The 15,910-nt window shown below is 62.3% G+C and overlaps 1 protein-coding gene across 5 annotated transcripts; it reads left to right on the top strand.

The window, feature by feature from the left end:
- The first annotated feature begins 4,712 nt into the window (after nt 1-4,712).
- On the top strand, nt 4,713-13,764 carry GPR37L1 (G protein-coupled receptor 37 like 1). 5 transcript variants are annotated; one of them, XM_082391029.1, is made up of 5 exons: nt 4,726-6,749; nt 6,851-7,026; nt 7,474-8,107; nt 8,211-10,127; nt 12,456-13,764. In XM_082391029.1, the coding sequence occupies exons 4-5, from the start codon at nt 9,354-9,356 to the stop codon at nt 13,260-13,262; spliced, it is 1,581 nt and encodes a 526-aa protein (XP_082247155.1). In that variant the 5' UTR covers nt 4,726-6,749; nt 6,851-7,026; nt 7,474-8,107; nt 8,211-9,353; the 3' UTR covers nt 13,263-13,764. The 5 variants fall into 5 exon arrangements, with proteins under 5 accessions (XP_082247152.1, XP_082247155.1, XP_082247153.1 ...); XM_082391027.1 differs by having other exon boundaries at nt 4,726-7,026; nt 7,474-7,547; nt 7,661-8,107; XM_082391028.1 differs by having other exon boundaries at nt 4,726-7,026; nt 7,474-7,773; nt 8,040-8,107.
- The last annotated feature ends 2,146 nt before the right edge of the window (nt 13,765-15,910 follow it).

The raw sequence follows: 15,910 nt of genomic DNA, 5'->3' as shown, positions 1-15,910 counted from the left end.
CAGGCCCGCCCTCCTGGAAGGGCCTGGGAGGTGAAAAGCTCTGTGGGTGCACGTGACGTGGGACTGGGAGGCAGGACGTGTCCCCTGGGCCGCAAGCCCAGGGGTCCCTTGTGTCTGAAAAGCCAGGGTGCGGGACCTTTGCACCTGCCTCTCTCCTCCTCTCTGCCAGAACCTCAGAAGATTGCCAAGTTACCATGACAACACCTCCCTGCCCATCTCCCTGGAGGCCCTTCCCAGAGCCCGGAGCTGGTTTCTAGAATGTTTACCCACAAACATTTTTATGCTGCTGGTCAGTTCAGGTGGGTCTTCGGGAACTGAGGAAACCCCTTTGTGGCTTTGCCAGGTTTCAGTCAGCTGGCAAGCTGGCCCCTCGAATCGCTCCCACGCGGGGCCGTTGGACCCGGGTGGGCTGCAGTGTCAAGGTGCGGCGAGGTCGAGGTGAACCCACGCCCCGCCAGGAAGACTACCCAGAGGGCATGTCCCACTGACCCGGAGTCAGCAGCCTGCGAGCGCCACTGCCGACACGGGGAATATTGTCCGTCTGCGCCGGCAGAGAAGGCGGTAAAGATAAGGCAGGGCATGACCCCGGCTCCATGACAGCCAGCGAGCCTGCTCCAGGAACCCAACCGCCGTGACTCACTGACAGCCAATCAGGAGGCTGGGCCAGATGCCTCTTCCAGCCAGACACACCTGTAACATGCCAGCCATCTGTTGGACCACACCCCTGCCCCAGCCGTTCCGGAGAGAAATATAAATCTCTTTTTACAGCTGCATGTGGCGAGCTCTGTGAGTCTGCCATGGAGGGCGACACACACTGCCCCGTACTGAGCACAGAGGCCCACAGACGCATACACGCGCACCTGCACAAGTGAGATGGGTGCCCCCTCCTGCCTCTGCCAGGGCTGCCGCCGTCTCCATTTCCCTCCACCCCCTGGTGGAGATGGGCAAAGGGAAAAGGTCCAGCAGGTTGCAGTGTCCAGTGCCAGCTTTCTGTGGACCGTTAGGCCAACAGGGGTCCAGAATTTTCCCTCATCCTCTGAAAAAACAAAAAACAACCAACAAAAGCAAACAGGCAAAAAATCAACTCGGTGTGGTCCACGGAAGTTCCTCTAGGGAATTCTGGGGTTGGAAGGGACTGAGAGTTCCCCTAGCAAAGCCACGTTTCACAGGTGAGGGCCGGGGGCCAGTGAGGGTCCTCCCCCCAGGGGAGGCAGGGGGCCCGTGCTGTTGGCCAGGGTGTCTTGTCCAAGTTCCAGGAGCCTGGCCAGACTTTGGCCTCATGGGCCCACCCTGGAGGGCGTCCTGGGCAGTGGCAGTCAGACACCCCCAGAGGGAGACCTGGAGAAAGGCAACGCATCCTGGGACAGGCCGAGGGCCAGGAGAATGGGATCTCCTGTCGGTTCCGCCGTCAGAGGACCAGGCTGAGCCCAAGGGCTGCTGCTGGTTCATACGAACGTGGCTGCATGCTGAGGGATGTCCATACAGGGAGACGGGCACAATCTAGGTCGGTTTCGGGGTAACCCTGGAGGGTTGAGGAAACGCACACTCACATTTTCAAGACCCCTGGTTTTGGGGTGCTTTTGTTGTGAGTCCTGAGCCCTGAGCACGGCCTTGGCTGAAGCCAGCGCAGCCCCGCGGTGCTGTGTAGGAAGTGACACTTAGCGTCAGGATGTCAGGGGCTGCGCTGGGACGGGGGTGGGGCCGGGGCCGGGTCAGCGGGCACCTGCCTTCCTGAGTCTGTACTCATGTCGGCGGCTTCAGCAGAGGACCTCCTCCCAGCTCCTAAGATTGAGGACGCCATCCAGTCCAGTCTGCAGACCCGCAGACTTTGTGCTGGTCTGGACAGTAGAGGGAAAAAAAAAACGAGTCCAGGGGGAATCAGGAGGGGGCCAGATTCGACCCCCGCAACCAGGGACGTCCAGAGGTGGGGGGTCTTGCCTGGGCCAGAAACCATTCTCTTCGTCCACAGGTTAAGTCTCACCCTAGGTCTGGGGAAGCTGGCTTGGCCCTGCTTGTTCCTGGGAACAGAGCCTGGGCTGCGATTCCGGGTGGGAAAGACCCGGCCGCGGTGAGGGCTCCGAGTTTGTCCTTAGCCTCCCTTGCATACAGGGAGGAAATCCACCCCGTCTTTCTCCCCTCCTTTGAAGCACTGCCCCCCTCTTCACCCCAATCTGGGCAATGACTGAGTAGGGCATGCAGTGACTTTTCACCCTAGGAGGGGCCCTCAGGTGCTGGGCTCCTGGCCGCGTGGCCCCAGGGCCCTCAGCACTCTGAGTCACAGCCCGTTTCCAGGCAGGCGGGACGGCAGGCCCAGGGACCTCCCAACACGGGGGCTCCAGGGGGACTGCATGCACATAACGGTCCGGGGCCACTTGAGGATGGCTCTTCTTGGGACCAGGGGATGAGGTGGGTGTGAAGGAGGAGGTGGACATTTATGAGGAGCCCACTGTGTGTCGGGAACGCCACTTAGCCCTGCAGTTTGATGTTCAGTACAACACTTTGAGGTAGGGTTTACAGCCAGGAAGGCTGAGGGCCAGAAGGTAAAGTGACTTGCCCCAGGCTACACAGCCTGAACCCTGCGTGCCTCCATCTGATGCTGTGTCCGGACCACCCACCGACCCCAGAGAGGGAGGAAGTCAGAGCAACTCTTGGGCTCAGAAGGTCCCCGGAGCAGAAGTCGAACCATCCTCCCTCAGCACCCCAGCCTGTGCCCTGATGCCAGCCGGGCAGGTGCCACCCGGGTAGGGCCGAGCCCTCCTCCTCGGCTCGGCTCCGTGTCCCTTTGTGCTGAGCCTGGCTGGCAGCTTGTGGCAGGACATCAGGGCAAGAAGGCCGAAAGGACACGGCCAGGGCACCTGGCAGTGAGTAATCGGCTTGTCTCAGCCCCGCCGCCTGAGGCTGTGTGAGTGGGAGGGGGGCGCCAGTGCCAGCACCTGGGGGCGAGGGGCGAGGGGCCTGTGCTGTCTGGAGCTCACCTGTCTCCCAGACACTCACCCCCCAAGCAGAAGCTGCAGTGGCTTCCTGCAGGCCCCCCTGTCACAGTCACAGCCGGGCCTTGGCTCTCCCCGAAGATTTCATTCTGACCCTCCCCGCCCACCCCAGGGCTCTGGAACCAGGTTCCAGACTCCAGAGAGCCCTCTAGCTGCCCGAGGATGGGAACCCTGTAGAGGCTTCTGTAGGGAAAGCTACAGAATGTGCAGGGACTCAGGTGCCCTCCTGCCCGGGATCACTTGGGGAGGGGCAGACGGGGAGGAACAGGGCGAGGGGTTGCCCTGCATGGGTTTCCCAGGCTCCTCCAGCCTCACCCCACCCTTGCCCTGCCCCTCAGTTCCTGGTCTTGAGATACTGGGGGCCAGGCTCCCTCCTCCCGCTGGGTGACCCTCTGCTCCACCAGCTGGAGGGATCTTTCTGGAATCAACCTTTCCTCCCCACCAGCCACCTTCCTGCTGGAACTTTGGCTCCACCTCCTTTCTGCCAAAGGAGCATCCCCTCCTCCACCCGGACTCTGCTCCAGGAGAAACCCCTTCCAAGGCTCGTCTCTAGGAAGCCTTCTTTGATTCCCCAAGACCAGCTGGTTGGCCCCAGCGTTCCCATTCTGGTCACCCTCACACACCTCCACCTGTTCTACTCCTTATGGATTTGAATTTATGTCTGCTGACCGCTTCCCCCACCTGGATCCTGGGTGTGTTCTGTCTCCTCCAGGGGACAAGTGGATTTTCCTGGAGTCACATTTCTAATAAAGGAGCAACTTCCACGTTCGAGCCGTCTAAAACTGGATGGGGCTGCCTGGGATGGAGTGACCTCTTCAAAGATGGCTGGTTGTGCGTTAGTAACAGGTGCTTTTGAGTCTGGCACATAATGGGCATCAGTAATCATCTGTTAAATAAAGGCCAGCACGACTCACTCGCCTCCAACAGTGTGTAAGTATCTTATAAAAATTTGGGATTTTGCTCTGATGGGGCCAGCCAGTTGGGTCCCAAAGTTATGCTGTTATGGGAGGGTCCTTACCGGGAGACGCTAACCTGGAGGGCCGTCTTTAGGTAAGAGGACCTGACTTCACCACGGGAAGAGAGCATCGTCTATGGTGAGCTCAGGGTGCCGAGTGCTGGCCGGAGCTCAGCGGAGGTGCCCTGGGGTCTGGAGGGCGGGATGACACGTTGCAGGCCAGATTATCGGTTCCTCATAACAGGCTGTGCTTATCTCACCGTGGCATCCTGAGCCCTTCCCTGTGTTTGAGCATCCCAGCCTTGCCTTGGCTGGGCTGTGGGAGACAGCGGGGAGGTGGGGAGACCTGATTGGCACCTGACAGTCTCGGGGAGCCAGCACCATGCTGGGGAGAGGAATAGCGAGTCCCAGGGAAGGAGCGTCTTGGGGTGGTGGGAAGTCTTCCCACTGACCATCTGGGCCGCTGTAAGTCTTCCTTCTGTCGAGGAGGCCAGGGGTTTCCTCGCCCCAGCTCCTTCACTGAGGGGAGGTTGGGATCCCCGAGCAGGGAGGACTTGGTGGGTAGTTCTGTGCCTCTGCTGACGGTGTGTTCTTTTTTCCTTACACACACGTTCCAAGCAGCTCCTGGATGCCAGGCGCTGAGGAAGCAGACGGGGAGACAGGCCCTGCTCGTCGGAGTTGGGTGGGTCTGAGGTCCAGGAGCTCCCCAGGGTCAGCATTCCCTGTGTCTGCCCCCTCCTACAAGCTCAGCCTCCATTCCACCCTGTCTGTTCCACGCAGCGGGCGTTCCTGACGCACTGCATCGAAATCCTCCAGAGGGTTTGCTGAAGCGTGGGGTGCCCGTCCCGCCCGAGTGTCTGCTTGAGCCAGCGTGTCAATCAGCTCCCCAGGGCTGGCGATCCAGGGACCACACTTTGAGAAGCACTGACGCTCATGACAGTGGAAACCTCGCCTTCACAGTGCCCGCATTCTACTGAGACAGCATCCTTGGGAGGCCTCAGGTGCCGGTGATACCCCCGACCTTTTACCCAAGAGAAAACTGAAGGGCAGAGAGATTCCAGGATGGCACGACACCCTCTCCTTTTCCCGTGTCCTTCCTCACAATTTATAGTTATGCTATCTGGGGGTTAGTTTTTTCAGTGGCTGCCTCCTTCCTTGAATGTGACTCTCGGGGGGCAGAGGTCATGCCCATGCTGTTCACTGTTTCCCGAGTGTCTGCGACAATGCCTGGCACACGGTAGGTGCTCAGCGGGCATTTGGACGAGGAATGATGACTGATGGCTGGCTCGTCCCAGAGTTGGGAGCGGGTCCTGACCCTCTGACCTTTATTTTATTTTATTTTATTTTATTTTAAATGGTCTTTTTTTTTTTTTTTTAAGAAATTTATTTATTTATTTATTTATGGCTGCGTTGGGTCTTTGTTGCTGCGTCTTTGTTGCTGCGCACTGGCTTTCTTTAGTTGCGGTGAGCGGGGGCTACTCTTCGCTGTGGTGCACGGGCTTCTCACTGAGGTGGATTCTCTTGTTACGGAGCTTGGGCTCTAGGCATGTGGGCTTCAGTAGCTGTGGCTCGCGGGCTCTAGAGCGCAGGCTCAGTAGTTGTGGCGCACGGGCTTAGCTGCTCTGCAGCATGTGGGATCTTCCGGACCAGGGCTCGAACCCGTGTCCCCTGCACTGGCAGACAGATTCTTAACCACTGCCCCACCAGGGAAGCCCCCCTCTGACCTTTAGAAGCACACCTAACCATGGCCCTTCACCTGTCCCCCAGTGCCCCTGGGCCCCAGGAGCCCGGAGCCCAGAGGGCTGGCACAGTGGGGTCCCGAGGACACCCCGCCCAGGTCTGGTGCCAGCTGGCAGGGAAGGGGTGGGGTGGGGGAGGGCTTGTCTCAAATTTGCCCCCCTCCACCTCTTCGGCTGCCTCCTCCCTCTCTGTCCTTCACTTTCCAAATCTGTAAAGTGCAGATAATAACAGCATCTGCCTCGTGAGGCTGTGGTAGTAAGTGAGTTACCATGGCAACAGCGCATCCTCATCTAGTGCTTCCTGTGTACCAGACGCCGTTCTAGCGATGGACATAGACGAGCCCATTTAGTCTGTTACCGTCCCCTCGTTACAGCCAAGGCCCAGAGAGGTTCAGTACTCGACCAAAGTCACACAGCTCGTAAGTGGCAGAACCATAGAAGAAGTCATATCTGGACTGTGTGGTTCCGTTCGCTGGACAATGCCGGCTAGTGGAACTTGCTCAAGAAAATGTCAACTCTGAACTGTCTTCTTGGGCGGCACCTCCCCGGCAGCCCCAAGGCCCTCACCCGCCTCCACGCTGCACGCCAGGGGACAGCCCCAGCCCCGCTCCCACCGCCTCCCGCCCCAGGACCTTCCCGGCGGCCAGCTCGCTGGGGAATTCCCAGGGAGGAGGATGGGGAATTCCGGGGAAGGAGGAGAGACGGTCCTAAGGGCTGGGAAATCTTCGCCTTCTGCGTGGCCTGCCTCTGAGTCCAGGACAGGAGTCTCGGCTGGGGAGGCCGACCCGTGAGGGGCCGAGTTGGGCACCCCAGGAGGGTGGGGTGGAATGGCAGGTGCGTCTCCACAGCCCCCGGGGTCGGCCCGGGGAACCCACCCGGTGTAGGACAGCCGCAGGGTCTGTGGGCAGGGCTCGGAGCGCAGGCAGCCCTGAACTTCCATCTCTGAACATCTGGTTCCACCTAGTGGCCTCTGACATCCCCATGCCCCAAAGAGCCAAGGGAGCCCAGGACTGGCAGACGGGGTGCTCTTGCAGCAGCCAGGGTTTATGGAGCTCCTGCGCCGAGGTGCAGTCAGTAGGGAATATTCAGAGCAGAGGGCTGACGGGCTGGGGTCGGCGCTGTGTTGGTGTGTGCCTGGCCCTGGCGCTCGACTTCTCTGGTTGCAGTTTCCACATCTGAAAAATACGAGAGTTGGTGTAGAGCCTCTTCAGGATCCCTTTGGAACTTCTGTCAGGCTATGCAAAGGAGTGGCTAAGAATTTCAGCTTTGCAGTTGGACAAACCTGCAATTTGGATCCCAGCTGTGTGTCCTTGGGAAAGTTACTTTACCTCTCTGAGCTGGGGTAAGAATGTAAAGGTGAAGTATGATGATTCTAGCAAGCGGTTACCGTGGCCTGGCACTGGCGAGGGCTCACTACATGGATGGTGATGGCTCTGTTTGCCCGAACCACCACGAGGCAGGTGGTGGGTTCCAAGGACAGCAGCTAAGTGCCGGGAGCCGCAGGTGGGAAGGCGCTGACTTGCTGCGGGGTGGGCTGGGGGGCAGCCCTCCAGGATTCGGGAAGCACATTCCGAGGGTGGACCCCAGGATGCTCAGGCCGAGGGCGGGGCACTCCGTGCATCTCCTGCAGTCCTTCCTCGGCCCTTTCCTGAGGCCGGGGAGGTGGAGGTAGGAGGCCTGGCCTCCCTCCGCCGTGGAGGCTGGGGTGGTGACAACGAAGGGGCCAGTTTGGTCCTTGTCTGATCTGACTTCTCGATGGACCTCTCATCTTCGCTGTGACACTCTGAAGCCTAGACAAGCCCGGCCCTGCAGCCCACATGTCCCTGTCCCAACACAAAGAATAAACGAGAAGAAGGCAGAAAGGTAAGATCTTCCAAAAGCCCAAGATGCTTCCCTTATCTTGTCTGAGGGTGCGTGAGGTTTTTTCTTCCTCTTCCTCCTCCTCCCCCTTTCCCTGGACCCCTGTTTTCACACAGCACGTTGGGCCTCCGGGTAGGACAGAGCTTTCTGGTCAGAAGGTCTTCTAGGAAAGTCAGTTCTGGGTTGGTCCCACTCCGGGAGCCCTGGCTGGTGTCTGCTGACTGACTATGTGAGTTACCTTTGACTCTGGCCACCCAGATGGCCCGCCTTCCCTCTCTGGCCTCGAGAGAGCGGGAACCCAGCCACTTCCTCTCCTCACTTTCTCTTCGTCTTCTCATGAGTGTGGGAGCTCCTGGGGCCTCACCCTGCGCCCTCCCCGCTAAGTGTCTGCACACCCCTGGGCAGCCGCAGCCCCACCTCAACCCCTGTATCTCTGCATCCTGCTGCAGCCTTTCTCTTAGGCCGCAGGTGACTCTTTCCTGCATCTCTACCCAGACCACTCACCTGCACAAGCAGAGGTTTTCGCCCAACCTCCCACCAGACTCCTCACCTTTCCTGCCCAGGTGAGTGTCTCGCTGTCCACCGCAGGCCTGGGCTCAGCTTTGACCTGTCCCTCCCACGCACAGCCTTCGGCTTTCCTGAGCTCCGTTTCTCACCATCTTCTAGACAGCTGCGTCTCGACAGGTGCCCCTGCCCCAGGCTGCGTGACTCCAGCCGCCGTCAGGGACCCTCCCCAGGGATGTGCTCAAGCCACGTCCTCTGCTCAGCAAGCCGCAGCCCCCCAGCTCCTCCAAGGTAAGGCGTACACCCCGGGCCTGGCGTACAAGGCCCTTCCCTGTCCTTCCTCTTCTCACCTCCCAGGCTCCTCGCCCGCACGCCCCTCGCTGCTCCCTTGCTGCCCGCCTTGCTGTCCTCGCTGCACCCTGCTGTCACACCCCCGTGGCGCTGCAAGTGTTGCTTCTTCTGCCTGAACACGCTTCCTTCCCTGTTGTCTGTCTGGGGAGCTTGAAGCCGCTCTTCAAGGTCCATTTAAAAGTCGCCCCCTCTGGGAGGCCCTCCAGGTGCCTCCAGGCTCCTTTGGGCTTCCTCGGCGGCTGGCCCCTTGCTTTTCATAGCATCCATCCCTGAGCTATAATTATTTATTTACATATTTATTCCCCCCTGCCCTGCACTGAAGGCTCCTTGATGGCAGAGGTCTTTTACATTTTTGTACTGAGTGTCTAGAACCCAGCAGGTGCTCAGGAAAGACCTGTTACTGCAAATGTCCATCCACCTTGTGTCCGGATCAGAATGCGGTGCTTTAAGTTTTGGGCGGCTGCTCCTTCCAGGGAAACTTTGTGTGGTTCGCAGGAAGCAGGTGGACCCGTGCCCACCTAGAACAGCGATGGTCAGAAGGTCTGGAGTCAGGCCCAGGCCCCGGGCCAGCTGGGCCAGGTTTAGCTCTGAGTGACTGGCCACCTCTCTAACCCGAGACACGGGAATGAGGGCGCTCGCCCCGCAGGGCCGTGGTGAGGGTTCATCCAGAAGCCGGCTGAGCGCGGGATCTCATCAGGTTCAGTAAACGACAGCGACAGTGATTATCCGGTCTGCTGAGGAGGGGCCGGCGCCCTGCCTCCACCCCACCCCGCCCCTGCCCCGCGCCCCCAGGACCCCAGCGTCTGAGGCCGGGGGCGCCCGGCCTCTGGGGGCCCCACAGGTCTGAGCGCCACTGCCCGGGGGCCCGGGGAGGCGTGTCCTGCGGATGGCACAGAGCACCCTGTGTCCAGCAGAGGGCCCAGCCCTGCCCTGCCTGGTGGCTGAGGGGTGGGGATGGAGGGGGGTGCTGGAGCCGGCTGGCAATGCCAGACGCCCGATGGGGGCGGGCCCACCGGCCAGCTGCCCGTCGAGTCGGCCCTGCACTCGGTCCGGCCTCGCCTCCGCTCGTGGGCAGCCACTGCCGCTCATCCGGCCATGCGGTGGCCGTGGCCTCTGGCCATCTCTCTCGCCGTGGCGTTAGCGGCGGGTCCCGGCAGGGTCCCCGGGGGCGTCCCCCTGCGCTGGGGTGGTCGACAGGCCGCGACCCAGGAGCAGCCGAGCCGGTCCAGGCGTGGCACCGAGGAGGAGGAGGAGGCCAAGGGGGTGCAGCAGTACGCGCCCGAGGAGTGGGCTGAGTACCCCCGGCCCATCCGCCCCACCGGGCCGCAGCCCACCGAGCCCCAGGTGGCCGCCAGCGCCCACCCGGACTGGGCTGTGGTCCCTGGGGGCAGCAGGCAGGAGCCTCGGGGCAACACGACGGGGACGCCGGGCCGGCGGCTGCAGATCCAGAACCCCCTGTACCCGGTGACGGAGAGCTCCTACGGGGCCTACACCGTGCTGCTCCTGGCCCTGGTGCTGTTTGCCGTGGGCATTGTGGGCAACCTGGCGGTCATGTGCATCGTGTGGCACAGCTACTACCTGAAGAGCGCCTGGAACTCCATCCTCGCCAGCCTGGCCCTCTGGGACTTTCTGGTCCTCTTCTTCTGCCTCCCTGTCATCATCTTCCACGAGATCACCAAGCAGAGGCTGCTGGGTGACGTGTCTTGCCGGGCTGTGCCCTTCGTGGAGGTGAGTGTGTGTCCCGCTAGAGCCCACGGGGTTGGGTGGGGGGGCGCTGCCAGATGTGGGCTGCGAGGGTGCACGAGGCCCCGCAGGCCTGGGGCTCTGTCTCGCTGCTTCTCCCCCAAGACAAATGCAGGATTGGCTCCTGGGAGCTCTCAGGTACCCGAGCGAGCAGGCGGGTGTCAGGGCCCTGGGGTCAAGTCTGTATCCACTCCCGGGAGTGCAAACACGGAAGGAAGGAAAGACCCTCCCTCACTGCGACCCTCGTCGCTGCCATCACCATCAGCCGCCTCCTCCATCCTCTGGAAGGAGACACCTGGTTCTGGGGCTGGAGCTAAAGCTGGGGCTCTAGTGTCAGCTTCTGTCCCTGGCATATTGGGGTGTCCCTGGGCAGGTCACAGCTCCTCTCCCATTTCACTGTCTCCTGACCAGAGGGTAGACCAGTTGGCCCTCCAGCTGCGGCTCCAAGGTGACCACTGGCCCCACCCCTGGGAACTTCCACACTGGGCTGAGCACGTAGGTGTTGATAGATGTGTAGATCACACGGATACAGCTTAATCAAAACAGTGCAAAAATATACCAATATGTGTGCATTTACGTGGGACACAGCAAGGCCAACATGTCTGCCTAGGAACAGGAAATCAGGCTGCAGCCTTTTTCATGTTGCTTACGTTGTGGGAGGAGGAATAATGAGCGCTGGGGTGACTGTGGCCTGCCTCCCCCCAAAGGCTGCTTTCCTCCCGAGAGAATGGGAGATGCTGAGTGAGCGGGCAGCCGGCCTGGGTGGGGAAGGAATCAGGATCAGTGTCTGGACACCGTCCTATTCCCAGCTCTGCCCCCGTCCCGTGACCTAGCGATGGTTTCATATCCGGACGGACTCTCTGAGGCTCAGCGGGTGGCACAGCCCTTTCCTGTCCTTCCCAACCCAGGGAGACCACTTAACGGTGGCCCAAAGTTGCTCAGACCTGAAAGAGGCCCTCCGGCCGGGGACAGCCCTTGCATCTTAGTGACCTGGCGCTCAGAGCCCAGGAGAGCTGTGGGAGGTCAGACTCAGGGCCTTGGAACGGGGCAGACTGGGTCAGAGCCCGGGCTCTGCTGAGTGGCCGTGGTTAGCCACTTAACCTGCCCAAACCTCTGCTTCCCCCTCTGTGAGTCGGGGCTGACCGCCATCACCACAGCTGAGTGAGTCCCTGAAGGCTCACATGTGTGACGTCTACAAAGGGCTTCGAACTGAAAGAATTCAGTACGTGGTGGATTTTACTGAGAAAGGTCTAAGACCCCTGTGAGCGCTTGTCTGCATGGAGCTGGTGGCCGAGGAGAGCCCGGCCCTGCCCCCTGCCCGACTGTGGGTCCCAACACAACTGATACGCAGGCCTCGGCCTAACCCCCTCCACGGCCTGGAGGACAGAGGTGACCCCTGAGCCCTCCCTGGAGGCTGGGGTGACGGGTGAGAGTGGAGGGACAAATGCACTGCCCAGCACCCTTTTGTAGGGAGGCCCCAGGAGACCCCAGGAGGGAGCAGGAGGCAGCTGAATACAGCTTGGGGCCATTTTTGAGGTGTAGGAAAGGAGGGGGCGTGTTGTTTTGCCTGAGCCCTGGCCTGGGGCCTGCCTGGAGAGGGGGTGGGAGCCAGCTGGAGAGGGGAGTGCGTGGACGGAGGGGAACTGAGCACAGCCCTGAGTGTGCCCAGACATCATCTGAGCTGGGAGTACCCCCAGCCCCGTCACTTCTCTCTGGCACTTTCCTCCCTGCTGCTCTGGCTTCCTCTCTGCTCACAGGGTGGTTTTCCTGTGTGCTCTGTGAGCTGCCTGCGGGGAGGTGGGCACAGGCCTGCCTGGAGGGGCTGCTTCCCCACTCGGGCTGGCCCTGGGCCTCTTCGGGCAGGGTGAGGAGGGTGGGAGAGTGTGTGCCCTGTGTCCCCCAAGGCCACTCCCCCCATGGACGTCGTGGTGGGTGAGGCCATCCAAGGACCCGCAGGCCCAGGAGCCCTACGTCTCTGTCCATGTTTGTCCTCAGAGATGATTTCCCAAAGTCTCAGGAGCACAGGGGGCTGTAGGGCCCAGGTCGCTCATCCCTGGGCCCAGAGGCAAGGCAGCGGGCGGCGGGAGTCGGGCGGCCTGCAGGGGAACCTCAGCTCTGCCGCCCACCAAGGCCCTGGTCCCGCCTGAGCCCGGTTTGTCCCGTCAGACGCTGGCCGTGAGATCTGAAATGCCCCTGAATGGCGGTGCCACCACTGTCCTTCGCACACCTGCCGTGCACTTCCAGTCTGAGCCAGCCCCTCGGTTGCCTGGGGCTGACCCCCGCCTCTCCCCCACCCCCCACGCCCCCCTGCAGGTCTCCGCTCTAGGCGTCACCACCTTCAGCCTCTGCGCCCTGGGCATTGACCGCTTCCACGTGGCCACCAGCACCCTGCCCAAGGCCAGGCCCATCGAGCCGTGCCCGTCCATCCTGGCCAAGCTGGCGGTCATCTGGGTGGGCTCCATGACGCTGGCTGTGCCCGAGCTCCTGCTCTGGCAGCTGGTGCAGGAGCCTGGCCCCGCTGCGGGCCCTGTGGATGCGTGCGTCATGAAGCCCTCGGCCCGCCTGCCTGAGTCCCTCTACTCGCTGGTCTTGACCTACCAGAACGCCCGAATGTGGTGGTCCTTCGGCTGCTACTTCTGCCTGCCCATCCTCTTCACGGTCACCTGCCAGCTGGTGACGTGGCGGGTGTGGGGCCCGCCCGGCAGAAAGCCGGAGTGCCGGCCGGGCCAGCAGGAGCAGCGCGAGGGCCAGCTCAGCAGCACCGTGGTGGGCCTGACTGCCGTCTACGCCCTCTGCACCCTCCCCGAGAACGTGTGCAACGTCGTGGCCGCCTACCTCTCGGCCACGCTCACCCGCCAGACCCTGGACCTCCTGGGCCTGGTCGGCCAGTTCTCCCCCTTCCTCAAGGCGGCCGTCACCCCCGTGCTCCTCCTGTGCGTGTGCCGGCCCCTGGGCCGCGCCTTCCTGGACTGCTGCTGCTGCTGTTGCTGCGAGGGCTGCGGCGGGGCGGCGGCCACCGACGGCCCAGATGCCAAGCTCCAGACGGGGCTGTCCGCCTCTGTCTACTTCCACAAGCCCCGGGAGGCGCCACCGCTCCTGGCCCTGGGCACGCCCTGCTGAGGCTGGCCGGCCGTGGCAGGGGGAGCTCTGTCCAGAGATGGACTTGGTTCCCCTGGCTGGGGTCTGGGTATGTCGGAGCCCCCTGGCCGAGCCCCTTCTCGGGGGCCGGCCCGCCCGTCCTCTTGCTGGGGGGCGGTGATCCTCCAGGTCCTCAGAGCTGCCCAGAAACTCTCCATCCCGCCGGCTGGGAGCCAGAACCTCACCTGGTCCCAGCCTCACTCTCCCCTCTCCATCTGGAGCCCGACTACACGATACTTTGCCCCTCTCGGCATCGCCCATCCTGGACGGGGGCCTTGGGGGCCAGCAACCGGGCTCTTCTCTGCACAGGATGGGCCCAGCCCTGGAAGCCTCCTCCAGGTGCCGTCTCTTCTCCAGGAGCATTTCTCTCTCTGTCCTCCTCCTTCTCTGACGTACCCTGGTTGCCCTGTCCACCCCCCCAATCCCGGTCAGGTGCTCCCCCGTAGAAGACCCTTCTTGGAAAACAATAAACTAGGTAGAACTACCCCTGTGCCCACGGGCCTTTCTTGTGCCACATCCTGGCAGTGCCCAGATGCACCTGGGCTTTGCCCTCCTGGCTACCTTTGGCCCTTCCTGGCCTGTGGCTGGTGTCCTGTCCAGCCTGGGGCCCTGTGGCTTTGAGGGCAGAGTGGACGGAAGGGCTTGGGAGCTGGGGCACTGTGTCCTCAGGCTGGCCTGAGCCCAGCCGTCCCTGGGAAGTAGAAGGCTGCAAGCTTATCTCCCCTGGAGCCCCCGCCGCTCTTCCTCCCTCCCCACAAAGCCCCCATTCGAGGGCAACCAGCAGCCTGGGGGGCTTCCAGCCTCTCTGACTCTGAGAGCTGCTCTTGTTTGGCTTCTTAGAACAGACTGTTTAGCCTACAGACGGCCCAGCTGCCTGCCCCCGCCCGCCCCTACCCCGCCCCCTTCCCGGCAGCCAGAGTTCCATCGACAGCCCCACAGAGCCTTCTTTCCTCTCTCTGGTCCCCCCCAGCCCAGGGGGCCCTTCCAGAGGCCCCTTAGCCCCGTCCGGGCCCAGCGAAGTTGGCATGAGGTCAACCAAAGGGACACCTCGGCCTAGGCCACAGACCACTCTCTGTCCTGCAAGCCCACCCTTCCCATCTGAAGCGCAGCTCAGGGTCCCGCGGAGTTCCTGCTGCCAGCTCTGCCTGGATCACCTGAGCAGGGCCGGGGAGGGTCCCCAGGGCAGGGCCAGGGAGGCACAGGCATTGCCTGGTGCCCTGGGCTCCGTTCCCCTCTGGCCACCCCACCCATACCCACTGGCTTCAGCCCCGGACCCAAGCCTCCTTCCCCCACTCCTGCGGATCTTAATGGCCTTGTTCTCTCTCCCTGGCACCCACCCCCAGGACGGGTGATGCCAAGAGAGAGGGAGGCCGTTGCTAGGCGATGGCGCTGCTGGGCGCACACTCTTTGTGCTGGAGAGACACCCACCCGTTTCTCGGCCGACCGCTGCCACAGTGACCAAAGCCCCCAGCTCTGTCTGCAGCAACTTAAGACGGTGGGGGGAGCAGGCTGGAGAGGAGACCAAGGGCAGGCTTGCAGTGCTGAGGTGACCAGGGCCCTTCCCTCCGCATCCCTCCCCCTGACTTCCTCTCTCCCCCCACCCCAACCCCAGTCCCAGATGCACCAGCAGCCTCCTATGGGATGGAGGAGGGGGGCCAGGGTGAAGGCAGGACGCGCAGGCTGAGGATGGGAGGCTGGGGGCGGGGAGGGGGCACCGCCGCATCCTGTTTGGGGGCTCTGCCACAAAGCGGCCCCTGCCCCTCCCTGCGGCTCCGAGGCCCTGCCACCACCGCTGCCCTGGGCCCCGCCAACGTGAGTGGCTTGCAGGATTAGTCAGCAGGCCAGCGGGCCTTGGGAAAGAGCCACTGTCTCTCCGGCTAGGCCAGCTGGGGGGACAATGCAGCATTTGTTGCTTAGGGGTCCTGGGCTTGGGGTGTGGGGGCAGCCTGGCAGTGGTGGGCAGTGGACTTGAGTTGGGTCTTTAGGGGACCAACCCTGAGCCCTGATGTCAGCCAGGTGGGAGACGGGCCAACCCACTGAGCCCCCCTGACCCCGTCAGCATGTGCACCTTGCACTGAGAATTGCCTCCCTTGGGCCGGACTGGACGCAGTTACTGGACCCCATCAGTTAAACAGGAATAACGCCCCCTCACAGAGGCCTGGAGTCATCGAATGAGACAAGATACATAAAGCTCCCGGCACGATGCCTGATGCCTGGCACCTTCCTTCCCTCCCTCCCTTTGGGGGTTCAGTCCTCCAGAACTGCAGAGCAGGCTTGGCCAGGCAGTGCAAAGGGCCCCCCCCGTGATGGTGTACATACACACACAGTCTGTCCTACGAAGCACCTGCTGTGTGTGCTGGGTGCCGGCACTGGGGCAGAAGGATGCCTGCTTGCTGGTGACCAGCCCATCCTGTCTCATCTCGTCAGAGGACGCAGGAGGCAGGAGGCGAGAAAGGCAGGTCATCCCTGAAGCTCCCCATCCTGCTCGCCAGACCAGTGCCTGTTGGTCCTGTCCCAGCCTCCCAGGCCATGGCATCTCCAGCCACCTCAGCAGCCAGGAGAGCCCAGGGGACAGCCCGGCCCCAGCTTCGACCTCCTCGACCAGGGGGCACGTGTCCTATTCTTCAGGG

The sequence above is a fragment of the Balaenoptera borealis genome (genome assembly GCF_965194805.1).
Source record: "Balaenoptera borealis genome assembly, chromosome: 1".
Taxonomy (NCBI): Eukaryota; Metazoa; Chordata; class Mammalia; order Artiodactyla; family Balaenopteridae; genus Balaenoptera; species Balaenoptera borealis.
The sequence above is the reverse complement of the archived record's forward strand: the minus strand, read 5'-3'. Positions and strand labels throughout refer to the sequence as shown.